General features: G+C 34.0%; 1 protein-coding gene across 1 annotated transcript; it reads left to right on the forward strand.

Annotated features, from left to right (window-relative positions):
- Window positions 1–1,376: 1,376 nt before the first annotated feature.
- Window positions 1,377–20,613, forward strand: LOC149783188 (uncharacterized). Its single transcript, XM_089931409.1, has 11 exons — window positions 1,377–1,508; window positions 2,534–2,696; window positions 3,301–3,401; window positions 4,189–4,287; window positions 5,296–5,427; window positions 11,403–11,717; window positions 13,905–14,067; window positions 15,831–15,931; window positions 16,684–16,782; window positions 18,025–18,156; window positions 18,998–20,613. Exons 2-11 carry the CDS (start codon window positions 2,537–2,539, stop codon window positions 19,307–19,309), a joined length of 1,614 nt encoding a protein of 537 aa, XP_089787535.1. The 5' UTR covers window positions 1,377–1,508; window positions 2,534–2,536; the 3' UTR covers window positions 19,310–20,613.
- The last annotated feature ends 706 nt before the right edge of the window (window positions 20,614–21,319 follow it).

Here is a 21,319-nt window from a genome sequence, read left to right on the forward strand (position 1 = left end):
AATGAAATGATTGTGTACAACACTAATGAATTAAAAATAAATATATATAAATATTACATATTTTAGTGGCTTAGATTAACCATTTATGGTTAGCTAACGATTCTATACGTTTCTTGTATGGTTGGTACATAGTTTTCCATCTAAAACCTAACGAAAATCAATGTAATGCAACTTGATGAGCAATTGACCCTCATTGCGAGGGTAGGACCTTAGGGATCATATCTTACGCTATACTAACATCAGGATAAATCTGGTGTCTGAGATTGAATTCTAAAGCATCTTTCATAATATAATCATCAAATCGATACTGCTCTCTATTAGTACTACACCCTTTCTACAAAAGGAGCTCAACGTCACAGATATTGCTTCATTTGCTGTTCATGGTTTTGGTTTTAGCTAATAACCTCATTATGGTGGCATGCCAACAGTACTCCCTAGAATAGTAAAGGTTGGCGAGGGGCTGCATCGTGATATAATCTACATCCTATTGCAAAATACGTATCTGCAACCTATCTTTCATACTTCAAAGACTTGTCGAAACTTAGTTTTAAATCTAGTTTCTTAGGTATTGTTTGTGCTAACGTTTTCGGTAAATCTCTCTTACTGCAGTAAAATTGCAAGTAAGGTAGGTCACTGTGACTTAAGGTTTAAGTCGGTGAGACGTTTGTTTTTAATTTTTTACCAGATTGCTTTGTCTATGATACAGAGCGCACTATATTAGCCAGAAGTCCATGTCAAACCCGTACTATTGAAGGTAGGAATAACTATGTTGATTCGACATTAATTTATTTACCACCATAATGATGAACACTTTTTGTATAGTACCCTCAACAGGTTAAAATGTATTATGCGAGTTTTGAGATAGTGGTCCACAGATAGATGTCCATGGTTCATGTGAATGAGTACGTTAGCAGGGGTGTGGACAACTTAAAGATTTTGTATGTCAGAAAAATACAAGTGGCAATCATGTTCTTGAATAATCTGCAACAAATAATCATTGAATACTTATTTTGTATTTACTTGTTTATATTTGTAAGGGTCGAAGGTATACGAGACAGCAATTTTATATTTGTTCCCATGATTTAAAATTGTAGATCATATAGTGTTGTATTATCTTCACTGAGATCGAAGCATTATTGTATATATTACACAAAAGAAGCTATCCCCTAAGAAACGTTGTATATCAGTGTTGCGTGATGCTGTACCGATCAGGGCAATATGTAGTGAGAAACCAGGTTTTAACGTAGCAATTCTTTAAAGCTGAATAATCATGGTAACAAGTAAATACAATGCGGTATTCAATTCGAGCATAGTATCACAGGGGACTTTACTCTAGATAAACCCGAAACAAGTCTCATAAAGGGAGATAATATATATTTTAACTGTGTAACCAACGAGGAACATAGAGTACATTGATTGCAAGTCTACTGTTAATTTAGAAGCCATTTTTACCTAAGAGTTCCACGAAAGGTGTGTCTACTAAATAGGTATTGATCGGTGTTTCGAAGGTAGGTGAACATTTGTATTTACATCGAAAATATTACATATTACATGAAGGCATGTGCAAACTTATTGAAACTTTAATTTCATAACTAAAGACAGCGACGGTAGCACTAACGGTATAAACATATGACCTGCTTTGTTAATTGCATAGATTGACTTAGGTTTCATCACGGAAGTAAAATAGAGTTCCTAATAAAATTTAGATTATATAGCGATTACATTATAGTAGGCTTACTGATTAACATACAGGTGTGCAATACTGATCCACCTTTCATTTAAACAGTCGATAGTCCATTACTTTTGAACTCAATGTCGGCCACTTCGCTCTTTCATTTACGAAATATGTATAACTTTACTGGTCCGTTGACAGTTTTCATATAATCACGTTACAGTCCATTACAGGCAAATCAACAGCTTTGGCGCGTGATTTTATTTCGAATACCACTGCAATGTTATTAGAACTTAATTTATTAGGACTGGTGTTAGAACTGTATTGCCTATTTGTGATTTAAATTGCAATACTGTAAGTTCTTTTAAATTTTCAGTTTGTATTCTAGGGAGATAAAGTATTTGTTGAATGTTACAAAATGTATTGGTTTTAGCTAATTTCTCTTGCTTCATTTAAGACCACATATTCGTAATAATATTTAATGTCTTTCTACTTAAAGTCCAAGACATTATAAACCATGAAGCCATTCAAAAATATATAATTACTTCAGCCAATGTTTTCTTCCAACTATTCAAAGTATTTATATTGACAAACTCATGATCCTTCATGAGAGATCCAGTAAGATATGGTCACGACGCTACATATAAAAGGTATCAAACGAGAATTAACGTAATGACAAAAATGATTATTTTCTGCAATACAAAATAAATAAAATATTATTGCAAACTGCAGGACGAAGTAAAGGGATGTGTAACTAATACCATCAAGAAATGTTCTCATGTATTCATGTTATATCTTACGGATATTGTGTGTTATGAATAATAAGCATTAATAAAGACCTTACAATTGATTTCTTTATAGAAAATGTCTGATTTGCCAGTTGGAAAAGGGGAGGATGGGCAATCCAAGGCAAGGGAAAGAATAGACAAGAAATTTTACGTGATAAGAGACAATTTCCAAACCCTTCAGGACGTGTCTGAGGCCATAATAAAAGCTGGTGTTCACGACAGTGAACTTATATTCGGTACGCATTTATTTATTATTAATTACCTTGTTAAAAACATTGTATTGCGCATAACAATAATGTATCATAATTTGTCCTCAGACCAATCTAAAGGGTATCATTATATTTGAACAAATCGAAACATTTACAGCCCTCTATGTCCACTTCCTTAAGTGTTTCCCATTTAAATTTTAAAAATTATGAATTTCGGTTAATTCCGGTCAATTTTAGTTAACAAATTTCCCTTTTGAAAGGCATCTTTCTATTGTACGGGTCCAGCAGATTAAAATGAGATGAGGTTCTATAGACAAATAAAACATATTTTCTCATTTCACTACAGCAACAATTGATACCACTGTTTGCTGTCTTGAATAGAAAAAGTATATGCCAATTAACAGTGTGAAGGTAGCGCCACAGTTAAGGAAAATTGTGATAGGATCATCCTTTTTCAAGACAATGATTTCTTCAAATGCGTGCAAGTATGACAGTTTCCATGTTCAAGCAAGCCACATGTAACAGTAAATTAATATAATTTTGCAAGCATTTATGTAATTTTGAATTATAGATTAGGGAGCATATATACACAACGAGTTTCTTTTTTGAAAATTCTGTTCCGTTTTATAAGGTATCGATTACACGATAAGCAATAAGACACAGGGAACGACAACATTTGGTGGACTTTCTTTGCATGATACCAGTGGACAGAACATGAACCCTTACCAAAAGGTAGTGTGAACATATGTATGTAGGTAGGTCGGTTAAGCACTGACACTTTCTCAACGGCTCTTTTACCCTTTGGAAAATTGATATTTATTTACAATTTAGACGACTTTGTAACATCTATTCCTGATAAAACAGTGTTTTAGTTAGATAATTGTAGGTAATAGCCATGTCCAGAAATATTTTTAATCCCCAATTACTACAATATAAAATTAATATAATGTCATATTTCTTCATCTAATATTTTGTGTTATAATATATATATATATATGTACTCCTGGTGCCATCGTTTCCATTATGAGAAACATCCTGTGTAAACCTATTTTTCTTGAATCTCTAAGCATTATGTTTTTGTCAAGGTTGCTATGTCTAGAGTCTGAAACGTCCTTTGAATCGACCTTGACCTGAAGACAAACGTGCTATATATATATATATATATATATATATATATATATATATATATATATATATATATATATATAATTGGGACAAAGTTTGCCATATCGTTCTATTCTGATCTTTATTTCTCCATTTTGTTTATTCCCGTCGTCACACCGTATCATCCCTAAGAAAATAAGATACAAGCAGATGAACAAATTAAGTGAAAATAAAAAACAAATGTAGAAATAAATGAATAAATCTGGAAGAGATTTGACTTAATGAAATTTTATGGCTTTACTTTAAATTGTAGTCTACTACAATTGAATCTGAAAAGATTATATTAAAATATTTTTACTCTGTTACCATCTTTGACGGCAAAAACTCCTATAACCATTTTCTTTTTTTTCCTCAGGTAATATGCATACTTGGAGAAACTTTAGAGGCGCTTGACAAGGATGGACGAATACCAGCATTTTGTTTTGGTGACTCCTTATTCCCGTTGAAACCCGAGGTAAAAGGAATGTATCTAAATAATTATCATCGTTTATACGACTGGATTTTGATCAAGGTGTTTTGACTTTGAATGTTCAAAAGATCCGATTAGCCATAATTAGACGCTTGTGTTTTTTTTCTCCACACAATCAGATTTGAAACTCAGCGACAAGCGCCAGCACAAACCCTGTGGTCTCTAAAATATATCCCTGATCATAATATTGTATAACAGCTGGTGACATGGCTTTATTATGATGCCGTAAGACGTATGCAAACATAATTCTGTCTGCTTGTATAATGTTTGTTTCAATTATAATCTGACGAAAGTGGAAAGTCTTAATGGGTAGTTATATTACAGCCTTTATTAATTTGTTATTATATCCTAATGCCTACATTGCTAATATGATTTCAGGAGATTTGCCAATCAAAGAATATTGTTGCTTTCATTTAAAAAACCCACTTAACTCTAAGCAAGCATAGCCACAATTTTTGATTCTCCCGGATTCGTAAAGGATATTTACTTTGCAAATCGCCAGCCGTTTCGTTGAAAACATTCAACTGTCTTTTACAACATGCATCATAACATACCATTACCTTCGCATGTGCTGTGTATGTGTTAGTGAGAGATATAAGTACTTAACATAGGTGTATGGAAACCATTTAATAATGCGTTCGATTTCGTAAGAACTGGACATATGAAGGAATTAAAAAGGATATTGATTTGTGCAAGAAGCCTGGAAAAAGACTGGCGAAACACAGAGACTTAGAAACTAGTAGATTAAAAGGAAACAGTCTGCTCCTGGAATTTTCTTCTCTTAATATCCGATGATATTTATGCACAGTTATTAATGTATGGAGTTCATATGAACAGCAGATAAATTAGATTCATTTAAAGTAGCGATATTCTACCACTTTTAAGATAACATGAACAATTCTCTGCATAATAACAAATAAGTTCAATTTGAAAGATTATCAATTGTTACTGGAGTTATAATGGGCATGCTTCAAACCACTTTCTTAATGTCAGGGTCCGTGCATTGGGTTTAATGATGTGTTAGACATCTACAATAAAGTAACGAAGGAAAAGGAGCTGAGCGGTACCCTGGACTTTGTCCCAGTGATAGAAGAGGCTGTGAAAATTGTCAAAGAGACGAGAAGGGTAAATAACATAATATATGAAATCTCTTTAAGTGTGCAATAAAACAAACATCAATACAGTTTTCTACCAACATCTAAATAAATCTTGCTTTAACTTCTCTTCTATTCTGCAAGACAAGTTCGTATCATCAGAGGCATTTTCAATGGAAACACGATCACGTTGATGAAGCAAGCAATTATATGTGAACGTTATAAGGGTTGTTCCTTTGCAGGAGCATATTAGCATACCTGTAAATTTTAACCAATCAAACTTGCATATTCGGATCTGGAATAGCGAACATTAAGAAAGAATGGTTAAGTACATGTATGCAATGTTTACAAAATGAAAAGGACATGTTTAGGTCAATATCATCCAACAATCGGCAGTAAGGCTTAAAATGAAAATGACATGTTTAGGTCAATATCATCTAACAATCGGCATCAAGGCTTAAAATGAAAAGGACATGTTTAAGTCAATATCATCCAACAATCGGCAGTAAGGCTTAAAATAAAAAGGACATGTTTAGGTCAATATCATCCAACAATCGGCATCAAGGCTTAAAATGAAAAGGACATGTTTAAGTCAATATCATCCAGCAATCAGCATCAAGGCTTAAAATGAAAAGGACATGTTTAAGTCAATATCATCCAACAATCGGCATCAAGGCTTAAAATGAAAAGGACATGTTTAGGTCAATATCATCCAACAATCGGCATCAAGGCTTCAAATGAAAAGGACATGTTTAAGTCAATATCATCCAACAATCGGCAGCAAGGCTTAAAATAAAAAGGACATGTTTAGGTCAATATCATCCAACGATCGGCATCAAGGCTTAAAATGAAAAGGACATGTTTAAGTCAATATCATCCAGCAATCAGCATCAAGGCTTAAAATGAAAAGGACATGTTTAAGTCAATATCATCCAACAATCGGCATCAAGGCTTAAAATGAAAAGGACATGTTTAGGTCAATATCATCCAACAATCGGCATCAAGGTTTAAAATGAAAAGAACATGTTTAAGTCAATATCATCCAGCAATCAGCATCAAGGCTTAAAATGAAAAGGACATGTTTAGGTCAATATCATCTAACAATCGGCAGCAAGGCTTAAAATGAAAAGGACATGTTTAGGTCAATATCATCCAACAATCGGCATCAAGGCTTAAAATGAAAAGGACATGTTTAGGTCAATATCATCCAACAATCGGCATCAAGGCTTAAAATGAAAAGGACATGTTTAAGTCAATATCATCCAACCATCGGCATCAAGGCTTAAAATGAAAAGGACATGTTTAGGTCAGTATTATCTAACAATCGCCAGTAAGGCTTAAAATGAAAAGGACATGTTTAGGTCAATATTATCTAACAGTCAGCAGCAAGGCTTAAAATGAAAAGGACATGTTTAGGTTAATATCATCCAACAATCGGCATCAAGGCTGAAAATGAAAAGGACATGTTTAGGTCAATACCATCCAACAATCGGCATCAAGGCTTAAAATGAAAAGGACATGTTTAGGTCAATATCATCTAACAATCGGCAGTAAGGCTTAAAATGAAAAGGACATGTTTAGGTCAATATCATCTAACAATCGGCAGTAAGGCTTAAAATGAAAAGGACATGTTTAGGTCAATATCTAACAATCGGCAGTAAGGCTTAAAATGAAAAGGACATGTTTAGGTCAATATCATCCAACAATCGGCATCAAGGCTTAAAATGAAAAGGACATGTTTAGGTCAATATCATCCAACAATCGGCATCAAGGCTTAAAATGAAAAGGACATGTTTAAGTCAATATCATCCAACAATCGGCATCAAGGCTTAAAATGAAAAGGACATGTTTAGGTCAATATCATCTAACAATCGGCAGCAAGGCTTAAAATGAAAAGGACATGTTTAGGTCAATATCATCTAACAATCGGCAGCAAGGCTTAAAATGAAAAGGACATGTTTAGGTCAATATCATCCAACAATCGGCATCAAGGCTTAAAATGAAAAGGACATGTTTAGGTCAATATCATCCAACAATCGGCATCAAGGCTTAAAATGAAAAGGACATGTTTAGGTCAGTATTATCTAACAATCGGCAGTAAGGCTTAAAATGAAAAGGACATGTTTAGGTCAATATCTAACAATCGGCAGTAAGGCTTAAAATGAAAAGGACATGTTTAGGTCAATATCATCCAACAATCGGCATCAAGGCTTAAAATGAAAAGGACATGTTTAGGTCAATATTATCTAACAGTCAGCAGCAAGGTTTAAAATGAAAAGGACATGTTTAGGTCAATATCATCCAACAGTCGGCATCAAGGCTGAAAATGAAAAGGACATGTTTAGGTCAATACCATCCAACAATCGGCATCAAGGCTTAAAATGAAAAGGACATGTTTAAGTCAATATCATCCAACAGTCGGCATCAAGGCTTAAAATGAAAAGGACATGTTTAGGTTAGTATTATCTAACAATCGGCAGCAAGGCTTAAAATGAAAAGGACATGTTTAGGTCAATATTATCTAACAGTCAGCAGCAAGGCTTAAAATGAAAAGGACATGTTTAGGTCAATATCATCCAACAGTCGGCATCAAGGCTGAAAAAGAAAAGGACATGTTTAGGTCAATACCATCCAACAATCGGCATCAAGGCTTAAAATGAAAAGGACATGTTTAGGTCAATATCATCTAACAATCGACATCAAGACTTAAAATGAAAAGGACATGTTTAGGTCAATATCATCCAACAATGGGCATCAAGGCTTAAAATGAAAAGGGCATGTTTAGGTCAATATTATCTAACAATCGGCAGTAAGGCTTAAAATGAAAAGGACATGTTTAGGTCAATATCATCTAACAATCGACATCAAGGCTTAAAATGAAAAGGACATGTTTAGGTCAATATCATCCAACAATCGGCATCAAGGCTTAAAATGAAAAGGACATGTTTAGGTCAATATCATCCAACAATCGACATCAAGACTTAAAATGAAAAGGACATGTTTAGGTCAATATCATCCAACAATCGGCAGTAAGGCTTAAAATGAAAAGGACATGTTTAGGTCAATATCATCCAACAATCGGCAGTAAGGCTTAAAATGAAAAGGACATGTTTAGGTCAATATCATCCAACAATCGGCAGTAAGGCTTAAAATGAAAAGGACATGTTTAGGTCAATATCATCCAACAATCGGCATCAAGGCTTAAAATGAAAAGGACATGTTTAAGTCAATATCATCCAGCAATCGGCATCAAGGCTTAAAATGAAAAGGACATGTTTAGGTCAGTATTATCTAACAATCGGCAGTAAGGCTTAAAATGAAAAGGACATGTTTAGGTCAATATCATCTAACAATCGGCAGTAAGGCTTAAAATGAAAAGGACATGTTTCGGTCAATATTATATAACAGTCAGCATCAAGGCTTAAAATGAAAAGGACATGTTTAGGTCAATATCATCCAACAATCGACATCAAGACTTAAAATGAAAAGGACATGTTTAGGTCAATATTATCTAACAATCGGCAGTAAGGCTTAAAATGAAAAGGACATGTTTAAGTCAATATCATCTAACAATCGGCAGTAAGGCTTAAAATGAAAAGGACATGTTTCGGTCAATATTATATAACAGTCAGCATCAAGGCTTAAAATGAAAAGGACATGTTTAGGTCAATATCATCCAACAATCGACATCAAGACTTAAAATGAAAAGGACATGTTTAGGTCAATATCATCCAACAATCGGCATCAAGGCTTAAAATGAAAAGGACATGTTTAGGTCAATATCATCCAACAATCGGCAGTAAGGCTTAAAATGAAAAGGACATGTTTAGGTCAATATCATCCAACAATCGGCAGTAAGGCTTAAAATGAAAAGGACATGTTTAGGTCAATATCATCCAACAATCGGCATCAAGGCTTAAAATGAAAAGGACATGTTTAGGTCAGTATTATCTAACAATCGGCAGTAAGGCTTAAAATGAAAAGGACATGTTTAGGTCAATATTATCTAACAGTCAGCAGCAAGGTTTAAAATGAAAAGGACATGTTTAGGTCAATATCATCCAACAGTCGGCATCAAGGCTGAAAATGAAAAGGACATGTTTAGGTCAATACCATCCAACAATCGGCATCAAGGCTTAAAATGAAAAGGACATGTTTAAGTCAATATCATCCAACAATCGGCATCAAGGCTTAAAATGAAAAGGACATGTTTAGGTTAGTATTATCTAACAATCGGCAGCAAGGCTTAAAATGAAAAGGACATGTTTAGGTCAATATTATCTAACAGTCAGCAGCAAGGCTTAAAATGAAAAGGACATGTTTAGGTCAATATCATCCAACAGTCGGCATCAAGGCTGAAAATGAAAAGGACATGTTTAGGTCAATACCATCCAACAATCGGCATCAAGGCTTAAAATGAAAAGGACATGTTTAGGTCAATATCATCTAACAATCGACATCAAGACTTAAAATGAAAAGGACATGTTTAGGTCAATATCATCCAACAATGGGCATCAAGGCTTAAAATGAAAAGGGCATGTTTAGGTCAATATTATCTAACAATCGGCAGTAAGGCTTAAAATGAAAAGGACATGTTTAGGTCAATATCATCTAACAATCGACATCAAGGCTTAAAATGAAAAGGACATGTTTAAGTCAATATCATCCAACAATCGGCATCAAGGCTTAAAATGAAAAGGACATGTTTAGGTCAATATTATCTAACAATCGGCAGTAAGGCTTAAAATGAAAAGGACATGTTTAAGTCAATATCATCTAACAATCGGCAGTAAGGCTTAAAATGAAAAGGACATGTTTCGGTCAATATTATATAACAGTCAGCATCAAGGCTTAAAATGAAAAGGACATGTTTAGGTCAATATCATCCAACAATCGACATCAAGACTTAAAATGAAAAGGACATGTTTAGGTCAATATCATCCAACAATCGGCATCAAGGTTTAAAATGAAAAGGACATGTTTAGGTCAATATCATCCAACAATCGGCATCAAGGCTTAAAATGAAAAGGACATGTTTAGGTCAATATCATCCAACAATCGGCATCAAGGCTTAAAATGAAAAGGACATGTTTAGGTCAATATCATCCAACAATCGGCATCAAGGCTTAAAATGAAAAGGACATGTTTAGGTCAATATCATCCAACAATCGGCAGTAAGGCTTAAAATGAAAAGGACATGTTTAGGTCAATATCATCCAACAATCGGCAGTAAGGCTTAAAATGAAAAGGACATGTTTAGGTCAATATCATCCAACAATCGGCAGTAAGGCTTAAAATGAAAAGGACATGTTTATGTCAATATTATCTAACAAAATCGGCAGTAAGGTTTAAAATGAAAAGGACATGTTTAGGTCAATATCATCTAACAATCGACATCAAGACTTAAAATGAAAAGGACATGTTTAAGTCAATATCATCCAACAATCGGCATCAAGGCTTAAAATGAAAAGGACATGTTTAGATCAATATTATCTAACAGTCGGCAGCAAGGCTTAAAATGAATCTCACTTACATGATCTGACTATAATAAAGTTAACCATACACTGTTATTTCCCCAGAATTTTGAAAATACAGTATTAGAACTCAGAAGTATACAAATGTTTTATTATAAAGAGTAATGAACTGTTATGGACATGATGAACATGTCACCGTAACGTGCATATAAATTTGCCTATAACACTGCCTACATACATGTCATCCAATATATATATATATATATATATATATATATATATATATATATATATATATATATATATATATATATATATATATATATATATATATATATGCTGTTCGATCCCATGAATGTTCAGGTGAATTTCAGACAGATATGTGCAAACTTCGGATTAAATTTATCATAAGCTTTCCATGCACGTTATGCTAAAACTTAATTATAATTAAAAATACTATTATAATTTCAAACGATAATGTAATAATACCAATAATGTTAATAGTACTAATATACTTACTTGTGTAATTTAGTACCATATCCTGGTTATTGTTACGAGCGGCAAGATTGAGGAGGAAAAGCTGAAACCCACACAAGACGCAATAGTGGAAGCTTCAAAATGGCCGCTGTCAATTGTGGTGATCGGGGTTGGAGACGGCCCTTGGGAAACCATGAAGACGTTTGACGATGGATTACCAGAACGCATATTCGACAACTTTCAATTTGTGGACTTTCACGCGGCTATAGCAGGGTCAAAAAACCAATACGCAGCACTTGCTTTACGTGCATTAATGGAGATCCCTGATCAATACAAGCTAGTCGAGAATCATGAGCTTTTGGTTGGTTCGGTAATGGTTTAAGAGATATAGATGATGATATATTTTTATTTTCGACAAATTCTTGAGATAAATTAAGCTTAATTTTCAGTAATTTTCAGTTTTAATGGAAGGTGTGAACCTGTTTATGTTAAAGGCAGATCACATTAAATAATAGGAGCATTAAAGGTATATATTTATTGTACAATGAGCAAAGACGACAAAATACTGGACTATATAATTCTTCCTGATCTCCCCTTTCCTTGTGCTATTTTGAGTGCAGATATGGGGATCATCATTTTATGTTAGGACAAATCTGGTATTTTGATTTGAATAAATTATGATAAGCATACATTTTGTGCATATTTAATGTCTCATATCAAAATGTATGCAGAGAGAATAATAAACTGCAGGATAAATAAGTTTTGTCAGCATATACATAATAAAGAAAAACAAAACATTACCCAAGACGTGGTCAGGATAATCTGAAAGACATCATTATAGTATTATTAATGTCAATGACGTTACTCAAACTTTACGTCTCAGAGGTATATTCTTGTGTCTCAATAACATAATGGTCTGTATAGAACGTATAAAATAACAAATTAGTGTTTCTCAATTTGTAGCATAAAATTATAGAACACATCCCTTTATCTTAAACACTGAACATTACATTACTTTCGAATTCAAAGTTGGTCACACCAACCACTAATTTCGTGGTCATTGAAAAACATACTCGTCAAAAATACCGAGCTGAGTTTCTCCCACAATATAATATACTGTTGGTTACCTAGCCACATTGGTATTAAAGGTAACGAAAAAGCAGATCGCGCTGCTAAAATGGCCCTTACTCAAGAACCATCTGATTTTAAAATACCGTATACTGATTTTAAACCTTGTATCAGAAAGTTCTTTCGTCAGAAGTGGCAGGCATCATGGAATGATGCCGTGAATAACAAAATTCATGCAATCAAGCCAACTCTAGGAGAATGGACTCCTTCCTACAGAACCATGCGTAGGGAGGAGGTAGTCATTGCAAGAATCCGAATTGGTCATACTTATATCACCAACACCCACATACTAAAAGGTGAAGACCCACCAGAGTGCGTTTCTTGCAATGAACAATTCACTGTCAAGCACTTTATGATAGAGTGCTTTGACCTGCAACCTACGCGCGATCGTTATTACATTGTGCATGAATGAAAGAACTTTTTGATACTATAAACATCACTCGTATTATAGAGTTCCTGAAAGCCGTAAATATTTACTCTAAACTCTGACTTTTATGCTATCACGTTGTGCAGTTTTATGCAATATATATATACCGTCCCATTTTAATACCTTTTCATCTTTTTTCATTCACATAGAACATTTACATCTCCCGTTGATCGGGAAGCTTTATTTTGCACCGTTACCATCTTACCGTTTTTAATTTCCACCATTTCTTCTTTTATATCGCTGGTCGATATAGGACCTTTTATAATTTTTTAAAAATATTATACAAATAACATTTTGTTTGGCGTTGAATAGCCTAACAGTGCTGATGCGCCGCTAAAAAATCAATCAATCAATCAATCAATCAATCAATCAATCACTAATTTCATGGTTAAGATATTCCTCTTCGATTTTGCACCTTCATCCTCATGTAGGTAAATGTGTTTATTTATTGATTGGCCAATCGTTTCGATGTTTCATCCCTAAAATACTAAATGTTGAACTGTATAAAAATCAACATATCAAGCTTAGTTTTCTTAACCTTATCAAGCGTTTCATACTTTGTTTGTAATGTGCATGTCAGTCTGATTTACTGACATTAACCTTACTTTACCTTTCTTTCACAACAGACCAATATCACGAAGAGTTTATATATTGATGAAAGAAGTACAAACTTCTTCAGCCGAAAAGAATACAGCCTCATATTAAATGTTAGTGTGATAATGTTAAATGAATAACGTATATTCCCTTACTACAGTTTTACAATTTTATCCAAAGTGACTGTTCGAGCAGTTTTCAAAGAATGTAAAGTATATAAATTATTAGCTGTCACAAGTAGATCAATCGAAAATTGTTTTTGGACGATTTAAGGGATATTGAGTTGCACCATGTCAAGAAGACCGTTATGATAGTTTAATGCATGATTATGGCATTTCTTCAGGACAGTGCTTGCAAGGTGGAATATATACTAGTAAAGTAGTTACAAGTGATTTTTTTGCTATATAGAAAAAGTCTGATTCGCACGTTGACCATGATGAGGCTGGAGAACCGAATGTAAGGGAACGGAGAGAAAAGCGATTTTACGTTATAAGAGATAATTACAAAACCCTTCATGACGTCACAAAAGCCATGGCAGACGCCGGTATTCATGATTGTGAACTTATTTTCGGTAAGTTTTAATAAATTGATAATAGTTAATTTTACAATATTTGTGTAATACAAGCAATATTGTTTTCATAACTAAGCACAATGAATAGTCATGTCGTGGAATCGTTATCATTGAACAAATATGAATATCATTCCATGCCTATTGTACTAAATCATTAAATTTCTGTGATTTAAACGTGAACAATTCAGAATTTGAGTCAAACCTATACTCATATTGATAACTGTAAAATGCAGTTTTTAAAATGGTTGTCGGTCAAGATGGAATGAATCGAATTCCAAAATGACCAACTAGATCTATGTGCAGCAGGTTGTGTCATCCCTATGTACATAACCAGTTGGTTCTCTGATTTGCATAAGTATCATCTCTGTGTACATAACCAGTTGGTTCTCTGATTTGCATAAGTATCATATCTGTGTACGTAACCACTGGTTCTCTGATTTACATTAATATCATATCTGTGTACATAACCAGTTGGTTCTCTGATTTGCATAAGTATCATATCTGTGTACATAACCAGTTGGTTCTCTGATTTGCATAAGTATCATCTCTGTGTACATAACCAGCTGGTTCTCTGATTTGCATAAGTATCATCTCTGTGTACACAACCAGTTGGTTCTCTGATTTGCATTAGTATCATCTCTGTGTACATAACCAGTTGGTTCTCTGATTTGAATTAGTATCATCTCTGTGTACATAACCAGTTGGTTCTCTGATTTGCATTGGTATCATCTCTGTGTACATAACCAGTTGGTTCTCTGATTTACATAAGTATCATATCTGTGTACATAACCAGTTGATTCTCTGATTTGCATTAGTATCATCTCTTTGTACATAACTAGTTGGTTCTCTGATTTGCGTTAGTATCATCTCTGTGTACACAACCAGTTGGTTCTCTGATTTGCATTAGTATCATCTCTGTGTACATAACCAGTTGGTTCTCTGATTTGCATTAGTATCATCTCTGTGTACATAACCAGTTGGTTCTCTGATTTGCATAAGTATCATATCTGTGTACACAACCAGTTGTTTCTCTGATTTGCATAAGTATCATCTCCGTGTACGTAACCAGCTGGTTCTATGATTTGCATTAGTATCATATCTGTGTACATAACCAGTTGGTTCTCTGATTTGCACTTGTCAGTTTCATCTCAGTGCAAATAACCAGTTGGTTCTCTGATTTGCACTTGTCAGTATCATTTCTGTGCATATCAACAGTTGGTTCTCTGGTTTGCATTGGTCAGTAGCATCTACATGCACATATCCAGCTGGTCTTATTTTTTGTCATGGTCAGAAAATCTCTTGACACATCAACATTTGGTCCTCGAGTTTGTCATGGTCTGTGTCATCTCTTTGCACACCAGCAGTTTGTCCTTCTATTTGTAAAGTAAAGGAAAAATGTTTAAATATAAATGCTCTCCATATTATTATTACTGTGTGCCGTGCGTGTTCAGAGATTTAAGAACGTAATCATCGGCAAGGTGCAGAGCGTGCAGTCCACCAGGGAATTTTGTCAGTGGTCAGTTGTTCACAATGTGTGACATGGTCTGAACTGCTCTCAAGACAACTTTGTATGAATCATGCATTTTCAAGAGAATTATTGCAGCAAATGCGTGCATGAATAATACTTTTGTTTTTTAACCACAACCAATTTAAAGGCTTTTCTATCTTTTTATGCAAACATATATCGAAATCTGACACTGTATGTTAAGACGTATGTCGGTACACTGAGGTGTGTTTCAAATCTTTCTTCTGCGATTTTCAAGGTATCGATTACACGATAAGCAACAAGTCACAGGGACAAAAGACCTTTGGTGGGCTTTCTTTGCACGATACCAGTGGACCGAACTTTAATCCGTACCAACAGGTATTATGTACCAGCATAAGCATAAGCATGAGTATGTATGTATGTATGTATGCGATACACTGACATAATTTTGTCCGCTACAATCTCACCCTTTTAGCGCACCTCATTCAAGCGCTATATTACCTTTGGTCAAAATTTAGACATATGGGTAATTTCAATTCAACAGAATATACTGCTGCATTAAGATCATTTAGATAATCTTTCTGTCGAAAGAAATTTAAAAATACAATCACTACATGTCATATTTGTTCATTTATTATCGTTGCCTTAGAGTGCATATATTCCATTCTATATAACTGGATTGCTTAGATTTATTGACCCCGACGTTAGATTTTTACTGTTTGAACTGTGCCTTGGAGAATTCTTAATATATCTTTCAACATTGTACACGTTACATAGTAATGACTTTGTATCCAAAATGAGATCTATTGTTAGTAACCACATATGGCGACATCGTTTACTATGTGGTTCTCTTCTGACGAAAATCTGGTCGTTGTCCACATTGATTAGTATCTTCGGGTCATGAGAGAATGGAAATTAAAGGATTAACAAGTTACGTTTGAAAGAATGGTCATGAAGAAAGCAGTGACAAACCCTTGAGGAACTTGCACTTTCACTAATGATATAGTTTGACAAACATTTTAGTCGTTAAACGAGGTCTGAACCAATGATATTTTTAATATTTTTTCTGAATCGATTGCCTTTATTAATTACAGAAACCCGTGTACCACGTTATTTCTTTATTTGCTCAGGTCATATGTATCCTTGGAGAAACGTTCGAGACTCTTGACAATGACGGTTGGATACCAGCGTTTTGTTTTTGTGACACCTTATTCCCATTGAAATCTGAGGTACATGTGAAATACTATATAATTAACAATAGTTATTTGAATCAACGAAGATTTGAAGCATACCATCAGGCGTCCGCACGACTCTGATGGTCTCTAAAAGGTCAGTCTAATCTCAGAATCGTACAAACGTGTATTTGTCTTTTATATTGTCATGGTATAATACAATAAACCAATCTCTCTTTACAGAACGGATGTTATGATTTTAGTTGCATAGGTGATGTAACTACTTATGGCAACAGTTCTGTCTCGCAGCTCTTACTTCAACTTAACGTAATCTGATAGAATATAAGCTATAATTGGTTTTTATTTGCTCATAATAATTGATAGCCATTGAAAAACGGCATTGAATGAGAAAGAAATAAAAATGTTAGAGATGCAACCTCTTCGCTATTACGAAAGACTAACGATGCAAACAGGTTTGTTTAGGCCTGTTAAAGAACGGCCACTTGCACATATTGTTTCAGCAACTTCATTCAGGTGTAACTATTTAATGAAATGCAGTATAACCTGTGCTGATATACGGTGCGTTATGAATACGTTAGTATTTGATAGAAGTGAGATATACCGCTCCGTTGGCCTAGTGGTTAGAGCGTCCGCCTCGGATGCGAGAGTTCTAGGGTTCGATCCCAGGTCTAGTCATAGCAAAGTCTTACAAAAATGGTACTAACAGATGCCTCGCTTGGCGCTCAGCATTAAGGGGTTAGTGTTATGACTGGTCGGTCTCGTGTCAATATAATATGACTGGGTGGGACATTATGCTTCGTGTCTGCAGCATGATGACACAGTGCTAGACATCATTATAATCTGTCACACTGCAGACATCGTAGCAATATGACTGAAATATTGGTAAAGCTACGTTAAAAATCCAAATCACAAACACACACACACGTGAGATAGCATGAGAACAACTGAATTTATTAATAATTGACAATATTTCATTATGCTTGTAAGGACTTTAATCAGTTTTGATGCCTGATTCAAGTCTCGAGCAAATAGATAAAAATTGTAAAGTACTATTTGTATAGGGAATGTAAAGATACAACAATAAAAAGCAATAAAGTGGGTTTATTTTGAAAATATTTTATTCAGTCACATTTGGAAGTTATATGATTTATTTCTCTGTACCCAGTACATGCCTTAGTCTATGATTTCCTTGAAAATCGGACCCAGAATTATGCTGTTTAGTTTAGATTCATGCCAATATTATCTGAGTGTACGTATCTTGTTTTCTACAAATTTTAGGGCCCGTGCAAAGGTTTTAGCGAGGTCTTGGATAGATATAATCAAGTAACCAAAGAAAAAGAGCCGAGCGGTTCAGCCGACTTTGTCCCATTGATAGAACAGGCAGTGAAAATTGTTAAAGAGACCAAAAAGGTAATAAATAAAATATATTTAATCCACTTTTGATTGAAATTGAGTCAAATACCAAATGGATTTACAGCTGATATCCATTTATCAGAAAAGTTATTCTTATTTCTCATTAACTGAAATTGGTATTTTAGGTATGCTATCAGTTGAAAGTAGAAACGAGCAAAAAAATATAAGTTATAAGGTGATGTATTCGCACGAATACAACATTTGTATGTATGCAAAAATTTACCAAGCAAAAGCACATGCTCAGGTAAAGAGCATCGGACAAGGTTTACAGGTCGCATAATTACCTGTCCAGTTCTTGTTTTGACTATACTTTAGCTGTATAAACACTTAAATTTCTCTTTACAAGTTAAACAAAATAGTATTGGAACTGCAATATATAAGTACGAAGAGTCCTGTCATTGAAGAATGTTATTAAAGTTTGTATCCGAAAGCTTACGAACATCTCTGTCACACTGAGCACGCTTTTCGCAATAAACTTGCGCCTACTTTATACAGAACGTAGAGAGAAAATACTTTTTTTTATAGTAATTTTAGTTTCCTCATGCACAATAATATTGCTCGAGAAAGTTGTGGAGGGTTAGGAGTGGGAATTATACTCAATAAAGTGAAAGAAAAGATACCGATGCTAGTGAGTAATTACAGTGATATACACATGCTGATTGTACGTTTTATATTGTTAGGCAGAACAGATATTTGCTTTTCTATCCCTCAAGTATCAAACTGAGTCTCAAATAGAATATGTGCAGAAATTGTAACACTATACTGTAAGAATTATATACATCTTGAATTAATAATAATAATAATAATAATAATAATAATAATAATTTTCATATTTTAGTACCACATTCTGGTGATTATTACTGACGGCAAGCTTGTGAACATGAAAACCACCATCAAAGCCATAGTGGAAGCTTCAAAATGGCCGCTGTCTATCGTGGTGATTGGGGTGGGGGACGGTCCGTGGGAGGATATGATAAAATTAGACGACGAACTTCCAGAACGTGAATTTGATAACTTTCAGTTCGTAGACTTTCACAAAATTCTCAAAGATGCAAGCAACACATACGCAGCTATTGCTTTATGTGCGTTAATGGAAATCCCTGAACAATACCAGATGATCGAAAACCACGAACTTCTGAGAAAAAATTAAAGTGTTTCTTATAGGTTGAAGAGATCGAATAGATAAAGATCTTTATATCAGTTTTCTTCACAGATTCAAGGTATACCTATTATTTTATTGACATTACTTTTCAAATTTCCTGAAAGATACACTTTTTAAGTCAAAAGAAGATCATATGTAGACCATAGGAAAACCAAGGGACGCAGTTAATGTTCTATACAAAGACGACGCATGAGAGGATTCTCTCTTATCTCCGTTTTTATGTTTCTTGTAGAAAAGAGTAAACTAAGAATATAAAGAGAGTGGATGTTTTATGCGCTTTTATTTAAGTTAAATAAGGGATTTGAAACAAAGAACAACAAAGCATTTTCAGCCTATAAATGGGTACCATATTATAATATTGCCTCAGTCAAGCACTTTAGACAGCAAATTGTTTCTCTGTGAAATAAATAATTGTCTTTCATTTTGTAAAGTGAAATTGAAATGATGTGCAAATCATAAGACATATAAACCTTGTTTATAACAAAAGTTTATCAAATGGAAAATAGTTTTGACAATCAAACTGTGATTTATACTTATATTTATACTAAATAATTATTCGATAATATGAGAAAAACGTGTATTATTTTTCTTGAAAATAAACCTGAATAATATTAAAAGGATACATATTCCAATTGCTATTAAATCCGATGAAACTATTTTATTTTTTAGATTTTGACCATCGTGCAAAATGAAACTGTGTTGTCAATACCTATCTGATTATACAATATAAACTAAGTTTCTCACATTCTCAAAACCTTCCCGATTAAATAATAGAAACTAAGTTTCTCACATGCTTTGCGACATCACGGAAATAACTCGTTCGTTGAACCTTATTAATTCCATTATTACGAATACCCCCTCTACTTGCACATGATTGATACGCATATGTGTTGTGTTTTATATATAAATTATTTCGAGATACAAGATAAATAAAAACATGAGTACATCTGGATGTATTTTAAATTTTTGGCTAATGTCTATTTATGAGGTTATAGTTCTATTATTTTGTCATTTACAGGGTTATATAATATTTTCAAGGGTTGGATATGCTTAAACATAAATTAAATGAACTCAAAACTCTACAAACCCTAACTTAACATGTCTAAAAGATAAGCACTACATATTTCTAATGCAAGGGCATTAGAAAGATAAAAGACGGACATACGAAATATTGAGTCTGTTTAAGCTGCATGTGTCGGAATATATTAGGTGTATGTGATTTGTATCATACTATTGTTTTAGTGACTTGATTTAATTTGTAGAGTGTCAAGGAAAATAAAGTGTAAATTTGATATCATATTGCAAATACCATGCCTCTGATAGCCTTTGCCATTCTAAGAGAGAGAGAGAGAGACAGACAGACAGACAGACAGACATACAGACAGACAGACAGAGGGAGGAAGAGCGTGAAACCGTGGAATTTCAAATACAACAATGTACTCAGTTTTGCACATTTTCAGGGAATATGGTCATTTATTTCCTTAATTAACAGAATAAATAAATTTGCAATTGCATGCACGATGACTTAAACACGTGAAATTTAAACTACTCAAACACTGTGATCCTTTCGAAAGCCGAGGAGAAGACAATCATAGGTAGTTATAGCCTAATATTCTAAAATGATCTAATAGATTGTCTAGTTATAACACCTTCTAAGCATGTTTTACATACCCATAATGTACCGCACGAGTCATAAAATGTACATATGGACATTGATGGTTCATAATGGTACACAGCAAAGTCAAAAGTCAGCAACAAGTGAAAAATGGTTTAATACATACATTATAGTAGCATCTCATTTGATACATTTCTTACTCACTGGTTTGCTGACTACCTATCTAATAGACCCCAATTTCTGCAAATACTGCTGAATCCAGTTGACAACCTACTGCGACTAGTGCATTGTTTATTGTCCATTATTATTTGATACGCATCATAATGATACAACTGACCAACCCTTGAGATTGACGCGACTCTTTGCTGATGATAGCATACGTC

Source organism: Sinohyriopsis cumingii, chromosome 14, assembly GCF_028554795.1.
Source record: "Sinohyriopsis cumingii isolate HCF-2022 chromosome 14, ASM2855479v2, whole genome shotgun sequence".
In the NCBI taxonomy this organism is placed as follows: Eukaryota; Metazoa; Mollusca; class Bivalvia; order Unionida; family Unionidae; genus Sinohyriopsis; species Sinohyriopsis cumingii.

What these genes read in the sequence shown, in the direction of transcription:
- LOC149783188 (XM_089931409.1), top strand. Translation starts at nt 2,537, where the DNA reads ATGTCTGATTTGCCAGTTGGAAAAGGGGAGGATGGGCAATCCAAGGCA. An exon ending in TGATTGTGAACTTATTTTCG is followed by an intron (nt 14,068 to 15,830) that starts GTAAGTTTTAAT and finishes GCGATTTTCAAG; the next exon opens with GTATCGATTACACGATAAGC. An exon ending in TTGTTAAAGAGACCAAAAAG is followed by an intron (nt 18,157 to 18,997) that starts GTAATAAATAAA and finishes TTCATATTTTAG; the next exon opens with TACCACATTCTGGTGATTAT.